Here is a 17,161-nt window from a genome sequence, read left to right on the forward strand (position 1 = left end):
GATTGGAATGCAAGCATTGGAAAAGGCAAGGAAGGAAATATAGTGGGTGAATACGGGCTGGGCAAAAGGAATGAAAGAGGGGACCGACTTATAGAGTTTTGCACGAAGTATAATTTAGTAATTGCCAACACCCAATTTAAAAATCATAATAGAAGAATATACACTTGGAAAAAGCCAGGCGATACTGCAAGGTATCAGATAGATTATATCATGGTTAAGCAAAGATTTAAAAATCAACTCGTTGACTGCAAAACTTACCCTGGAGCAGACATTGATAGCGACCATAATTTGTTGATAATGAAATGTAGATTGGGGTTTAAAAACCTGAAGAAAAGTTGTCAGATGAATCGGTGGAATTTAGAGAAGCTTGAGGAAGAGGAGGTAAAGAAGATTTTCGAGGAGGATATCGCAAGAGGTCTGAGTAAAAAAGATAAGGTAGAAAATGTAGAAGAAGAATGGGAGAATGTTAAAAAGGAAATTCTTAAATCAGCAGAAGCAAACTTAGGCGGAATAAAGAGAACTGGTAGAAAACCTTGGGTTTCAGACGATATATTGCAGCTGATGGATGAACGTAGAAAATATAAGAATGCTAATGATGAAGAAAGTAAAAGGAACTATCGGCAATTAAGAAATGCTATAAATAGGAAGTGCAAACTGGCGAAAGAAGAGTGGATTAAAGAAAAGTGTTCAGAAGTGGAAAGAGAAATGAACATTGGTAAAATAGACGGAGCATACAGGAAAGTTAAGGAAAATTTTGGGGTACATAAATTAAAATCTAATAATGTGTTAAACAAAGATGGTACACCAATATATAATACGAAAGGTAAAGTCGATAGATGGGTGGAATATATTGAAGAGTTATACGGTGGAAATGAATTAGAAAATGGTGTTATAGAGGAAGAAGAGGAAGTTGAGGAGGATGAAATGGGAGAAACAATACTGAGATCTGAATTTAAGAGAGCATTAAAAGATTTAAATGGCAGAAAGGCTCCTGGAATAGACGGAATACCTGTAGAATTACTGCGCAGTGCAGGTGAGGAAGCGATTGATAGATTATACAAACTGGTGTGTAATATTTATGAAAAAGGGGAATTTCCGTCAGACTTCAAAAAAAGTGTTATAGTTATGATACCAAAGAAAGCAGGGGCAGAAAAATGTGAAGAATATAGAACAATTAGTTTAACTAGTCATGCATCAAAAATCTTAACTAGAATTTTATACAGAAGAATTGAGAGGAGAGTGGAAGAAGTGTTAGGAGAAGACCAATTTGGTTTCAGGAAAAGTATAGGGACAAGGGAAGCAATTTTAGGCCTCAGATTAATAGTAGAAGAAAGATTAAAGAAAAACAAACCAACATACTTGGCGTTTATAGATCTAGAAAAGGCTTTCGATAACATAGATTGGAATAAAATGTTCAGCATTTAAAAAAAATTAGGGTTCAAATACAGAGATAGAAGAACAATTGCTAACATGTACAGGAACCAAACAGCAACAATAACAATTGAAGAACATAAGAAAGAAGCCCTAATAAGAAAGGGAGTCCGACAAGGATGTTCCCTATCTCCGTTACTTTTTAATCTTTACATGGAACTAGCAGTTAATGATGTTAAAGAACAATTTAGATTCGGAGTAACAGTACAAGGTGAAAAGATAAAGATGCTACGATTTGCTGATGATATAGTAATTCTAGCCGAGAGTAAAAAGGATTTAGAAGAAACAATGAACGGCATAGATGAAGTCCTATGCAAGAACTATTGCATGAAAATAAACAAGAACAAAACAAAAGTAATGAAATGTAGTAGAAATAACAAAGATGGACCACTGAATGTGAAAATAGGAGGAGAAAAGATTATGGAGGTAGAAGAATTTTGTTATTTGGGAAGTAGAATTACTAAAGATGGACGAAGCAGGAGCGATATAAAATGCCGAATAGCACAAGCTAAACGAGCCTTCAGTAAGAAATATAAGTTGTTTACATCAAAAATGAATTTAAATGTCAGGAAAAGATTTTTGAAAGTGTATGTTTGGAGTGTCGCTTTATATGGAAGTGAAACTTGGACAATCGGAGTATCTGAGAAGAAAAGATTAGAAGCTTTTGAAATGTGGTGCTATAGGAGAATGTTAAAAATCAGATGGGTGGATAAAGTGACAAATGAGGAGGTATTGCGACAAATAGATGAAGAAAGAAGCATTTGGATAAATATAGTTAAAAGAAGAGACAGACTTATAGGCCACATACTAAGGCATCCTGGAATAGTCGCTTTAATATTGGAAGGACAGGTAGAAGGGAAAAATTGTGTAGGCAGGCCACGCTTGGAGTATGTAAAACAAATTGTTAGGGATGTAGGATGTAGAGGGTATACTGAAATGAAACGACTAGCACTAGATAGGGAATCTTGGAGAGCTGCATCAAACCAGTCAAATGACTGAAGACAGACAAAAAAAAAAAAAGTTTTGGATGATCACATGAAATATTGAAAATTGTTTTGGATGATAAGTTCGTCAACTGTATAAAGAAAAACATGTAATTATTTTTATTTTTTTTACTAAATCAATGTTTAAATAAGAAAATGTCAAAATATAATTTATGATCAAGGGAGAAGTGCTGTCCACTGATCTATTGTAATGCTTGATACTGTAAAAAATAGTGATCAGTTCCTTCTCCTAAAAACATACTTAAGCAGATGATTGATCAGTTAGATAGCAACGTAATAAACAGAAAAATTATTTTGCTTTCAAAATGTTCAGACTAACTTTCATTAGTCTGCCAAGTTTATAGTCAGAGGAATCTTTCAGTGCATTATAAAAATATGTACTATATACAAAACATATATAAATTGCTTTACCTTGTATCAAGGTCAGGTCCCATAATAATAGTTTTAATGTTTTGATCACACAAACCATTAATGAAATTCTTCCAATTATTACACGGACGAGCCAGGAGAGTAGGGTCTTTAGGAATTTGCGTGACAGCTTCAGCATATACGAATACAGCTGTAGCATGATTACATAGAGCTAAAATCAAATTAACTAAATTATTGTTTAGAAGTATATAATATAACATTTATTGATGAAAGTAAGAAAGATAAGCAATTAGTTCCGTATTGAGAAAGAAAGTGGAAAGGTAAAAGGAAGGATAATAAGACTGTGGTGAGATGGAAAGTGATGTATTTCTCTGTGCTTCGGGCAAATAATTATAAAAAAGCAAGTGAAGAAGATAGAGCTGGTAGAGATGGGAATATTGAGATGGATGAATGAAATTAAAAGAAGAAATTAAAAGAAGATGAATTATAAAGAAATGTATAACAGAGAGCAGTGATTATCATCCTTTTTGTTTCACGACCACCAAAAAGTAAAAAAAATATGTATTATAAATATATATTTATATTTTGCTACCCCCAACCCAATGAAATCTAGTTAAAATTATTTAGCTGTGTTGATAACGATGGCTATGAACATGCATGTATGACGTGTACAAACATGAGCAATTTACAGATTCCAACTTGATATGTACATGCTCCTTGTAATTTGGTCTGCTTGCATAATATTCACTGTAAGAGTGTTATGTTTGAACATGCATATGATCCATTTTAACGTGTTGTACTCTCAGCAGTATAAAAGAGGCATAAGGGATTGCAAAACATCAGTTTAGTTTTGAATGTGAAGCTTGCATCTGGTACCTTTATTTAAGTTTTTAAAATGGTGTAACAGTTTCATTTTCAATTAGATTCTTATGCAAAATGGATAAATTCATAAAAAAACTAAGTAAGTCATCTACATCCAGTGAATCAATTGGTAAAAGACAAGATTATGCAATGACAGTTAATTAAATTATGGTTTTACCTCATTGGATGGAAAGCTACAGTGTGTTGTTTGCTTTCAAGTCCTCTCTGATGAAAGCATGAAGCCATCAAAATTAATTTGATACTTGTAAAATAATTATCTGGATCATAAAAGCAAATGCTTAGAATTTTTTGAAAGAAAATTACGTATTTGGAGTGATCAACAAGCTTCTATTTGTAAATCAAGCCATACTGATAAAAGTACACTTGATGCAGCTTGTCTTGTAGCGTTAAGAGTAGCTAAGATGTCCAAATTCTCATGAAGAAATTCTCTAACAGAAATCTTCATATTGTCTGCTGCAATTGATGTGGTCAGTGTTTTAATAAACGTGGAAGAAGCTAAAAATTTGGCTTTCTAACAACACAGTTTCAAGGCAAATTAATGACAAAGCTTCTGATGTTCATGATCAGACAATTCAGTAAGTGAGTTCAAATGATTTTTTTTAGTATTCAATTTAATGAATCAACAGGTATGTCAAACATTTTTCTGTTCTTATTTTTTGTGAAATATAAGTGCGATAGGAACAGATCAGTGAAAGAAAATATGTTTTGCAAATCAATACCTGGACATGCAACAGGACAATGTCTTTTTGATGGTTTTTTTATAAAGCTACTAAAAAGTATAACATAGATTGAACAAAATACATGTAGATGGTGCTAAGGTAATAATAGAAAAGAACAGTAGATTTCTAAAAAAAATAAAAGATTGTTTTATACCTTGGGCGAAATGGATGCACTGCTTCCTTCACAAACATGGCAGAAGGAACATCCTTCGGCCACAAAAAATATGCCTGAACATCTCAAACAAATTCTTTGTAAAGCCGTAAAAGTGGTTAATTTTATTAAAAATCAATCATTACAGAGTAGGCTGTTTGCTAAACTATGCGATGAAATGGGTGAAAAGAAAAAATTTCTTCTTTTCTGTAATAGTTATTGTATTCCAGTAGGTTATTTCAGGAGAAAGTGTTAAACCAGTTATTGGAAATGCAAGATGAATTAATAATATTTTTCCATGATAAACAAATGCCATTCTCAATGTTTTTACAAAATAATAAGTATATGTTGGCTTACTTAGCTGATGAATTTTCGCATTTAAACAAATTGAATGTGAATTTACAAGGACGTGATAAAAACATTTTATTAATGACAGACTAAAGTTCATAGTTTCATTTAGAAGCTTGATATCTGGATTATTCTCCTTCAAAGCAAAAATTTTGATATGTTTCCACTCACTTCTGATTACATTGAGAAAGATTTGGATGAAGACACTATTAGTCACCACTGTTTGGATAACATGAAGATTTGAGTAAGCTAAAAATTCAGTTGGTGGAGTATTTCCTGGAAAATAAAAAGATAAATATCATATCAGAAGATAGATAGATATCACTGTGACTCCTTGTTGAGAAACGCTTGTACAGAGGAATGGTTTCAACAATTTTGAAATTTCATGATTCAATCATCAGAACCTTTAAAATTTCTAAAACCTTGCATCTACATCTAGATTATATTCAATCCTTCTGAATTCAAAGGAAAAAAAGAAAAATCATCATAATAGCATTGGCTATCAAGCATCCTGTAATAATATAATACAGTTCAAGTATGTAACTATTTAAATTGTCATTTCTCAAATACGCTTTCAGAGGCAAGTACAGAAAAACATCAAGATTTAAATTTTCCCCTTCAAGCCAATATAAATTATGGAAAACTGATGGTCTTCCCCTCAAGTGGAAATATTCCACAAGTGAAAATAGTTTATATTTATTAAAAAAATTTACATAGCAAAGAAAGATTATTATATTTGTAAATATTTTCAAATTTGTACATATTTAAATTACAGTAAAGTATTTTAACAAAAAGAAGAGAAAAAGGAAAGGCATAATTATAATAGATACTTGATCTATATTGGTTTAAATTTTGTTCATCTCAGAACAGAGAATACAACCATAAGTAAAATATTTATTTAATAATCTATAAAAACAGTTCACAGTCTGACCAGCAATAGTTATTTCACAAAATATATTTTATTCAATGGTAATTCAAAACAGTTATTTATTTATTTTATTCAAACATAGTTATTCAATTGTATGAACGATAATACAAGTCTGAAAGGATCAGTGAATAAAATATGGGCCTTATCAATAAATAAGATAAAAATTACTTATCAATACACTGGTTGCCAAATTATCAGACTTTATGACCTTGAAAATTTGGTACGATCAAACTCTCTCTAGCAAGAATGGTAGACTGTTGGTTACTTATTTTATGGTTAAGAAAGAATGGATGGTTTATGCTCTAATTGTTCACAGAGATCTTCAAGATGTATTCCTGCTGTGAAGAAATTTAATTGAATTATTACAAGTCTTTCATTCCAATAAGCCTTAATTGTCAAAAGCATGCAATGAACGGATAGGCCTACAGCAAAGGTTTCAGTGCATGTGGACAAAATTTCCGTGCAAAATCTTCTGCAGGTTTGTTTGCTTCTAGAAAACATGAGTGTTTTAAAGGATCCTCTTAAGTAAGAAATGCCATTTTACTTTTTTTAAATAATGGTTGACAGATGGGCGAGTACCAATACAATTTACACACTCTTTTAGTCGTAATTGACAATTTTCCATTACACACTGTAACATGGCCAGTGTAATGCGTTCAACCAAATTAAGATTGGATTTCCTCCAGTTGTCATTTGCTTGTTCTGTGTACCTGTATGAGACTAAATGTGATTAGGGTTGATATTGAAAATTTCTTCTGAAAAATGCTGACCGATGTTTGATTTAAAATTTTAATTAAATAAAAAGTGACTAAATTTCAAATTAACTAACAATAACTGCAAGAAATTTAGTTAAAAACAAAATAAAATTTGTTCAATTTCCAATTATGTGTGGGTGATATACAACGTCTAATTCTGATATGAATTTAAAATGAACGTGTCCAGTATGAAGAGGGTAAAAGAATATAAGGTACAAATTCAACCTTTTCTGTGAGAACTCAATTATTTTCAGTTACGTTATATTTTAGTTACACCTATTTTTATTATGTAGCATAATAGGAATTAGCAAAGTTTAAATAAAACAAATTTTTGTTTAATAAAACCCCAAAAATATGCTAATTTCCATGCTTCAAATAACATACTGTATTAATAATAAAAACTTGAATAGAGAAATTTCATGTGTAAATTTTTTTTACCCATATAATTCAATTTTCCGTTTCATATTTTACCACATGTACAATCTATGAAAAAGATATTGTGGGTATATCGTTTACTAATTTGCATAATAGTTTGATTCATGGGAAATTTGAATAATTCAAATCGATTTCTACTTTGATGTAACTGTTATAGTAATACTGTATAAGTTCTGTAAATCCTATCTACACCTGATCATGAATATCATGAATGAATATATCAGTTACTCATAAGTTTTTCATTTTATTGTCTATATTCTTTGTACATAGACTATATTTAGAACAAATGCATTTCTTCAGTTATTATGCTTAATCATACTGATCTCATTTTATCATTATTCATACTTACAACTACCGCTAAGCATAGCATTTTTTAATTCTTTTTTAATATTTTGATTTTTTTACACAGTATTGCCATTTGAGGTTGTATTACAAATAAATGCAATCAATACTCAGAACTACTAGTCTATTTGGAGTGTTTTGTTGGTTTTCTAATCAAACAATAATGTAATGTTTTTACAAAAATATCGATCATCAATTATTAAATTTTTTAAAAACTGATTTGTGGTAAATCTAAAACAATTATCCCCAAAATATAACGAAGAAACTCTATTAATATAATATAAAAATACAGTATATGATTTTTTTTTTGTTTGCCTTCAGTCGTTTGACTGGTTTGATGCAGCTCTCCAAGATTCCCTATCTAGTGCTAGTCGTTTCATTTCAGTATACCCTCTACATCCTACATCCCTAACAATTTGTTTTACATATTCCAAACGTGGCCTGCCTACACAATTATTTCCTTCTACCTGTCCTTCCAATATTAAAGCGACTATTCCAGGATGCCTTAGTATGTGGCCTATAAGTCTGTCTCTTCTTTTAACTATATTTTTCCAAATGCTTCTTTCTTCATCTATTTGCCGCAATACCTCTTCATTTGTCACTTTATCCACCCATCTGATTTTTAACATTCTCCTATAGAACCTAATTTCAAAAGCTTCTAATATTTTTTTCTCAGATACTTCGATTGTCCAAGTTTCACTTCCATATAAAGCGACACTCCAAACGTAAACTTTCAAAAATCTTTTACTGACATTTAAATTAATTTTTGATGTAAACAAATTATATTTCTTACTGAAGGCTCGTTTAGCTTGTGCTATTTGGCATTTTATATCGCTCCTGCTTCGTCCATCTTTAGTAATTCTACTTCCCAAATAACAAAATTCTTCTACCTCCATAATCTTTTCTCCTCCTATTTTCACATTCAGTGGTCCATCTTTGTTATTTCTACTACATTTCATTACTTTTGTTTTGTTCTTGTTTATTTTCATGCGATAGTTCTTGCGTAGGACTTCATATATGATTACAGAATAATAACAATTCTGAATATAGAAATATATAATGAACCTCCTTACAGTAAGAATATACTCATATTAAGGAACGTATTACTGACACTTATGTATTACTGCAATTGAACATATTACTATTTAGCTTAATTAGCCTAATTAGGAAATTTAGACTAGTAGGTGACAAAATGTTAAAATGTTTTTCAGGCTATCATAGAATATTCTTCCGTATGATCACAGGATATCCAAGTACTTTCATAAAGTTTTAAGACATCATCTTTTCTACAAAAGTGAACATTTTTCTGTGATTTACTTTTTATGTAATTTAATACTGAGTGATAAAATGGAGAAAACCAATTTTAACTTTAAAAATATCACCTTTCATGACCATTGTAAGGAACTTTTTAACTTTGTTAACTTGTCTGATTAATGAATATTCCCTTCCCTAAAATAAACTTTTAGATCTACCCCTGAATGGAAACCCTAAATCCTTCTTAAATTAGTCTCGCTGTAGAGAACATAACTTCTGAGTAAGTATATTAGCTAGATTTTATTACAGCATATTCCAGATAACTATTGAAATTTATCTCTTGCCTATGGATTATAGTATTATAAAGTATTTTTGAAACCAAACCTTGTTTTAAATGAAAGGAAATATCAGAAATTGAATAGTATATAGTAATTTAAAATTTAAAGAAGTAGTGTTGTTAGTAATGTATTCTTACTTTTAGGATCACAATTCAGAATTTAAATTATGTTTTATATTAAAATAAGAAACACAAAAATTTATTGTTGCAATAACTTTGGCATAAATTATAAAAGATATATGAATAGTCAAAGATTAATTTTTTGTTCAGTTATAGTTAAATTATATAAAATTTCGGAGTACCATACATTTATCTTTTGTTAACTTCCATACTAGGTAAATAAAAGATACGGTTTCTATGAGAAAAATTAATTTCAGTTAAAATAAAATAATTTTATGGTAAAATTACAATTAAATAACAGGATTAAAAATAACAGGCGTTTAAAATAGTTGTTAATTTCTTACCCACATTAAATGAATGCACCTGGATTTCTTTTCGTAAAAAGCAGGATATTTCATTGTGTTCTGATTTGATCTTAATTGATGTTCTTATCCTTGTGAGAGATTCACATCATTAGTGCAGTCAAAACCAGTGTACTGTTACGTGGAGGAGGGGAAATCATCAAAGCTAAATTTTCCAGACAAAAGTACAGAGTATATTTATGAAGGGAGAATGATTATTTGAAAAATGACAATATTTAAATCACATCTGGAATGGATAGATATTATGTCCAAAGATCTGCCTCGATGAATAAAGGAGATGTGTTAAAACTTTGAATGGAGCAGCATCACAAAATATTAAAAAAGAGGTTAAAAGATTTCTTTAAATGGTTCAGTAATTTATTAAAAATGGCAATGAAAGCATATAAAGGCCCTTTCTTGTAAGCCAAAATCTGTATTGAGTTATAAAAATACAGTTCTGTTGTCTGGCTCAATAAAGATAGATAAAGTTATTTTTCAAGAATATGTGACTATTTCCTTTAACAAAAGCTGCAAATTCATAAGTATAAATGCAAGAAGAAGTTAATATTTTTAATTTCCTATTATACTGGTGTACATGATTCATACTTATAGGCACCAAACAATGATCTGACTGCCCATTTTTTATCTTGAAAACTCATTATCACTTTTTGAGTGAGCTCCAAGAGATATAATACTTTGGATGGAAATATATGGAAGCATAATAAATATTTAATAATGATAATGTCAATCCTAGCATTTTATTACAAGTTATCAAAGCAAAAGGTACAGTACAGTTGTAAAAAATGAACAGAATTCTGTTAATCACGTATTCTGTACTATTCCCAGCCTTATGTATTTGTCAATTTGTTTACAAATTCATTGTTTACAAACATGTCTTGTGAATTTGTTTATTATCTTTTCTGACAGAATAGAAGTACATTCATCAATTGCACTATAAAACATGTATAATTTCTAAATGTACTGTTTATTTTCATTATTTAAAAACTACAAACATTTGATACGACAAACTGAACTGTTGCTGACTTGTAAGCTATTGTTCTGGGTTTGATTTGAAGTAATCATACTTTGAAAAAATTCTAATTTTATCTTCTGTAGGACAGTCTTACTGAGGTTACAGTATCATACAAAAGGAAAAAGGGGCAAGGAGCTGAGGAAATAAGTTTAAAAAACTTTAGAAGTAATTAATAAACATGAAATACTTACAAAATTGTTTTTTTTCACATCCTGGTTGTGGATGACGTCCTGAATTAACGAGAAAATCAACATGACCAGATGGATAACCAACACCATAATAGTACATATCAGTATGTATTACATCAACAAATTGTGCATCACTTGGACTGAGTTTTAATTCTTTATAAATAATCTGTGATAACGGAATCCGTACAGGATCAAGACCTGAAATAACAATCATAATCCTGTGATCAGAGATCTCACAGTTTCCATTTTTGATGACAAAAATTTATAATGGAGCTGGACAGAATGATTAATAATAATACTAAATGATAATAGTGCTCTTGATCAGAGCACTTCTTTGTTTGTTGACTGTCTCCTTCTAGAACCATCTCCTTATTTTTCATCCTTTCTTCTTTTGACTGGTATGAACAAGTGATTTTTGGCTTCATCTATGCTACCATACTATAAGCCATAGATGTAGAACAGCTTCTATTTTATTTGGGGCCACAAATGTTGGTCAGACTGTTTAAGGTCTCAATTTCAAACCTAGTTTGCAAAATATTCACACTGTGTTTGTGGCACCTACTGAGTAATGCCGAATTCCTCCTGAATATCTATATATCAGAAACTCACCTCCACAATAATTGTAACAAACAATTTTTTTTAATAAATTGGCAACAGAAGGTTATGCAAAATGAAAAAAATAATGATGGCTGGATGTTGATTTATTTCACGTGATGCTTATATTATATAAGTCTCATGTGAAATGAATAGTTGGTTTTTCATCATAAATTATCAGTATTTTCTTTCGCATCGTGATTAACATAATAGCATCCAATAATGGAATCCAAGTAAGGCTAATACCCACAATAAACAATTAATGTGTGAATAATAAACATCATTCAATAGACAATTAAATCATCTTTAATTTTCACTTCATCAAAGAAGATTTGCTGGGCTGAATAGATAATCTCATTCTGTTCTGAAGTTGGTTATTACATTTAAATATTAATAAACTGAAACATACAAAAAGTTCAAAACTGCAGATAAAATCAAAATTAATCATCAGACACATAGATGATTGCAAATTAACTGTAAAAGTAATGTGAACAGATAATTTTATTCGGTCAATTATTTTTGTTAGTTAATTAATTATACAACTTTGAATGAAATAGAATTATTAAGTAACACTGGGTAACAAAGCCCCTAATCAAAACATAATCATTATTAGTAAAAATAATAGTCTTATAGTGAAATCAGTTAATAAAACTTATATCTCTTAACTGGGGAAAAGATGATGCTATGTAAGTGAAAGAATTTTGTTATTTTGTTGGTTGGGAGTAAAGTTACAGATAACCCACAGATTAGAAATTACTAAATGATTTACTTTAAGAAAGAAAATCAATCACTCATAACAAAAAAAATCTTCTAGTTTCTAATATATATATAGAAAAAATTACAAAACAAAAATTTTCAAAAAATATTTAGCTGGACTATAACATTTTACAACAGCAAAAAATACACAATATGGAAGCAATATGAGTAAAAGAGGTTTGATGTATGGTGTTTTAGAAAAAGTTAAAAAATTTATTAAGATTTAATGTTTGAAAAATAAGCTTCTTAAGACAAGTCAAAGAATAATGAAGCTTTACTAAAATCAAGCCTTGTTTTAGGTTTTTGGATCATTTCAAATTCTCATTTCCCAATTTAAATACAGGAATGCATTTCTTTAATTTCTTTGTTTCAAAAAAAAAGAAAAAAAGAATAATGGAAATTGTACAGAAAAGATCTTATATATAATTTTTTGTTATTGAAATCAAAGAATCATTACTCAAATTACATTTAAATAGGCCAGTGCACTGTAAACTCACCTTACAGTGCACTGGCCTATTTAAATGAAATTACAATAAACTGAATAGAAATGCAGCTGAATTATTGGCTGGAGTTTTGTTAAGATCAACGTGCTGACTTTCAACTGCAACTGAATTCAATCTCCAGAAAGGTCTTCATCTCATCATTCACTAAAAAGGAATGCTCTATAAATATGCACATTCCTGTTGAAAAAAAAAATGCAGACTTTTAATCAATTAAGCAGTTTAATTTCTTTTTAAATAACACATACCAGTTATTCTGAGAGGTTTTTTCTTCATGTCATGCCCCACAGTACCAGCCATAAGTCCACCAATACTAAAACCAACAATATGCAAATTGTCAGCAATGTTATAGCCCTCTTTTTCTAAACTATTAAAACATTTTCCTAATTCGTGAGCAATAATTCGGCCATTTTTATAAGGTGTAGTTAACCTGCCAGTCATATTTATCCAGTTCAGCACTATTACATAATGATCGCATCTTTTTAAATAAGCTGAAAAAATTAGACATTAAATATTAATGTTTGTTATATGCAGCAACAGTAAAGAAAATAACTCTTAATAATATTGGATAAGAATTCTACTACAATATATTTTTTATAAAAAATATATAAATAAATTACTTGGAAGTAAATTAAATGAGTAAATCACAACACAATCATACACAGATTACAGCAGATAAATGGATCTGTCTGAGACATAAGACTCTCCATCTCTTCCTATCCTCTTACTGGAAACACCAAAAAGACAAAGATAGTAGATTGGAAAGACTGAAGATTAATTAGACTTCTTTCCAAATTTGAATACAGCTATGAAAATATAAGGATGCTTCAACATAGTCTCTGACATAGAAAGCAATGCATGCTTTAACCACAACCTTGCTTAATATGTACGTTAAAGATACCATCAAATAATTTGTAAAATGAAGGATTCAGTGTTAGGAGAAGGAATGTAAATCGCATATGGTAAACGGATGACATGAATTTTTTAAGACATGTAGGTAAAATAGGAAGATCTCAAAAGAAAACAATTGATTCGATTAAGTAGTACATTATGACACAACGATGAATGTTAAGAAAATAGAAATTGCACGAATTGTAGGCAGCAAATCAATACATGTCTGTGCTAGGGAGAAAAAGTTGAACTAGTTGATAATATTGTGCAGGTACACATGAAACAAGTTGACAATAATTTGCAAATTTGAAAAGAAAATATAATCTGAAACAAGAGTTCAGTATACATACATTTAATAGACAGGAACAGTTTTATTAAGATAATCTGTAATATAAAAGCAACCTGGCAGTGACACATCAGAAAAAAGAAAGATTGATTAAAACAGTACAAGCGTGCACAGTTGGTGATTATAAAAGTGAGGCTGGCAAACATTAAAAATTATAGATAATCTACAAGAAAGTAGGAGCAATTAGGAATTATAATATTTAACTGGGAATTATAGAGTGGTTACAGAGATATGGTGAAATGGACTTGCCTCAGAGCATACATGATTATAACACCTACCATAAATGTTAATTAACTGTTCTATTCTATGACTTCATACAGTCGGAAAATTTAGCTAGACATTGAACTTTTGTAAACTGAATAACTCTTTTTTTTGAAAAATTGGTTTTTTATTCTATCCAATACAGAATTTTATAGTGAACACAATAGCAAAACTTGTGTCTCTATTCTGGAAGGTTTAGAAGTTATTTATCCTTTTGTAAAAAACATATCTCCACAGTGATTTGATTTGACAGGAAAAATAACAAATTAATAACAGCCATCAATCGCATGTATTGTGCCTTATAGTTAGTTCCGTCAAAGTGAGTTTTGAAAAATACACTTCACTATTGTTATTGATTATGTTATGTTATGCATAAATATTGTTTTTAATACGTTATGTAAAAGTAATTTCCTTTATAACGACTAAAAAACAGTGAAAAAGTTTAATGAAGTGAAATTGATAAGAAAAAATAAAAAAAAAAAAACAGAGGAAAAAGATTTTTACAAAAATAAAAATAAAATGCAAATTAAATCTAGATGAGATTGTAAACATAGCCAAGATAAGAATTCATATTTCAGATGTAAACCTTGGCATATGGAAAAATAGAAACATTTAAAAATTTCTGGAATCATGGAAGGAAAAGAGATCATTAATTAAAAATCGAGTTTAAAAAAATAACTACAAGGAGAAGAGGTATGGAATCAGAATCACGACGATAATTGTCAAACGAACTGCATTTAATCTATAAAGCAGCTAATACACTTTTAAACAATATTCCAAAATTACCTACTCACTATTATCATTAGACTTCACCAACGCCGTACTTAGAACCTGTATTGGAATCATAATTTTAAGCTGTACAAAAAATATAAAAACAAATTTTGCAAAGGAACAAAATGTTCAAGGAAAATGTTTGAGAAGAAATAATGTCTCTGTATAAAACACAAAAAGACAAATGTGATCCCTGTGTAGCCTTTGAAACTAAATATTTAAAACTGATTATAATGAATATATTTCATTCAAAAATGAAGTAATAGATTAAAAATCCAGAGACAAGTAATCTCTAAATGAAATATTTTCTGTAGGTGTGCAATCTGTCTTGTCTCCAAAATCTAATGTATTATCTTAATGTTACAAAATGAAATTACTTGTTCATAACTTAACTAGCATTAACATAAAATGTAAGCAGGGTAATTTTTACTTATGGCATCAGTGTGAAGGCAGTTTAAGTGCTACTGAATTTGCTTTAATTATAGTTAGTTCTGTAAATAAACTTTTATTAAAGCATCCAGATAGTGAAGAAAAGAAAACCATATTATGGAATGATGGCTACGTCCACTAAAATCATAATGAAACTGTTAGCTAGCTCTTTTCAACCGAGTAAAATAAAATGGGGATACATGCAAATGGAGGCAGACTATATGCATTCTGCAACTGAAAGAAAATTATGTAGAACCATTATGAATGTTCAAATAACTTATATAAAAAGAATTTGCGGGTTTTGTTCCGGAAAGGGTGCCGAGGACGCCATACTTCGCGTCATGTGTGGTAAGGCCTAACGAGGAAGAATATGTCCTAAGAATTTTCCTGGACATCTTTTTTTTTTCTTCTCTCAACTCCCCTGGGCCGGACCGACTTGGACTTGTTGGTATTGGCGTAATACCAACAAGTCGGGTGGCGACCCAGGGGAGTGTCTTTTGACTCTAATGGGCCTCCCCACCTACCGGCTGTACGTCCGGCATGGCAGGTCGGCCCACCGGTTCAGCTCTTTTGAGAGTTCTTATTTAGATTTCTTATTTAGACAGGCAAGACATAGGCAGCATCTGGTGCTTGTGTTACGACTCTCCTAGCCGCCTTCAAAAGTCTGGCGAGAGCCTCCCTCTCAAATACACCAGAGTTGTAGCATATTTTGTACTTGCTTCTCTTTTTCTCTGTTGTGTTGTCTCCAATAACCGAGACTTCGTCTTTTATAATGTCTCCTACAGCAAATCTAGGGCCTTGTTCTTGCTCTCCCGTCTTCTTTAGGTCTTTTAAACTGCATGTTATTTCCCTGTCGGGAGGGAGTTCCGTCCCCAGACTTATCTTACTTCTCAGATTATTCGGCCACCTTCTTTGTAAGAGCCCTAACAGCTCCTCATCTTCTAGCTCCTTGATAAGAATTTGTTCCATGTTGTCCTCCGTGGCTAGCAGGTCCGTTTGAGTGGCCTGTGTCACTTTATTTACAGAGGACGACTTGTCAACCAGTGCATTCAGGCCCTCATAAACTGCCCTCAACTCCTGTTCATGAGTACTGATATATTTACCGAGGCCCGGCCCCATATGCTGTTTCAATGAAACCGTGACCATTCCCAGACGATAAACCAGACTTCCCAAGGTGTCAGTGTGCTCCTTCTCCTCCTCTGAGGACCCTTGGCGTGGTCTTTTCTTGCATTTAACATCTAATTTCTTGATGGGTACCATTCTCTGCTTGCTGTTACTTTGGGCAGCTGTTCCCTCTAAGGGGAGCGATCCTCTGCGCCTCATAATGTCACGGTTGGACTAAGGGTACAATCCCGCGTCCAACGAGTACCCACTCGGGGATGGGAGCCCCAAAACATTTTGGGTGTAGGGGAGTGGTAAAATGTATCGACCCAAAAATCGGGTCAAAAGTTTTGGGGGGTCAAAGGGTAGGGAAGTTTTTGGGATGGATTTATAACCGGGTATATTGGATATAGGACGAGTGGGTCAAAAGTTATTAGAGAAAGTTGAATTCCCTAGTAAACGGCTAGTCTGAGGACTTTGAAAATTTTACTCTTACAGTAAGAATTATACGAACATTTTTCAAAGTTCTTGTTTACTATTAAAAACAAACTCGTACAGGCCTGTCTTATAACTTAGAATAATTTAGCTAAAATAGCCTTTATTCTAACCTCGAAAAAACTTGTAAAAAACTATTATACAGTAAAAATTACTCACTTTAGTACACACTAGTAGTCTCTTCGTTAGTAATATACCTCACTATCACTCTCACTCACTATAATAATAAAAATTTAGCGAGAAATAAGTACAAAAATAATGAACTCACTAATGAGAACAAAAAACTCAAAAAACTTGATAAGTCCGCAACCAAATAACTCGAAAATTATAGTCCGTATTCCTTGTCTAGTGCACCAGTCCAACACAAAAGCCAAAAAACC

General features: G+C 31.1%; 1 protein-coding gene across 3 annotated transcripts in view; it reads right to left on the minus strand.

The window, feature by feature from the left end:
* LOC142328636 (phospholipase A1 member A-like) overlaps positions 1-17,161 on the minus strand; it is a 53,265-nt gene that overhangs the window by 17,165 nt on the left and 18,939 nt on the right. For all 3 annotated transcript variants that reach the window (XM_075372495.1, XM_075372496.1, XM_075372494.1), the window contains exons 5-7: positions 12,736-12,978; positions 10,641-10,835; positions 2,847-3,015 (exon numbers count right to left, since the gene is read on the minus strand). In XM_075372495.1, coding sequence (XP_075228610.1) covers positions 2,847-3,015; positions 10,641-10,835; positions 12,736-12,978 — 607 coding nt within the window. The remainder of the gene's footprint in view (positions 1-2,846; positions 3,016-10,640; positions 10,836-12,735; positions 12,979-17,161) is intronic.

The sequence above is a fragment of the Lycorma delicatula genome, chromosome 8, assembly GCF_047948215.1.
Source record: "Lycorma delicatula isolate Av1 chromosome 8, ASM4794821v1, whole genome shotgun sequence".
Taxonomy (NCBI): domain Eukaryota; kingdom Metazoa; phylum Arthropoda; class Insecta; order Hemiptera; family Fulgoridae; genus Lycorma; species Lycorma delicatula.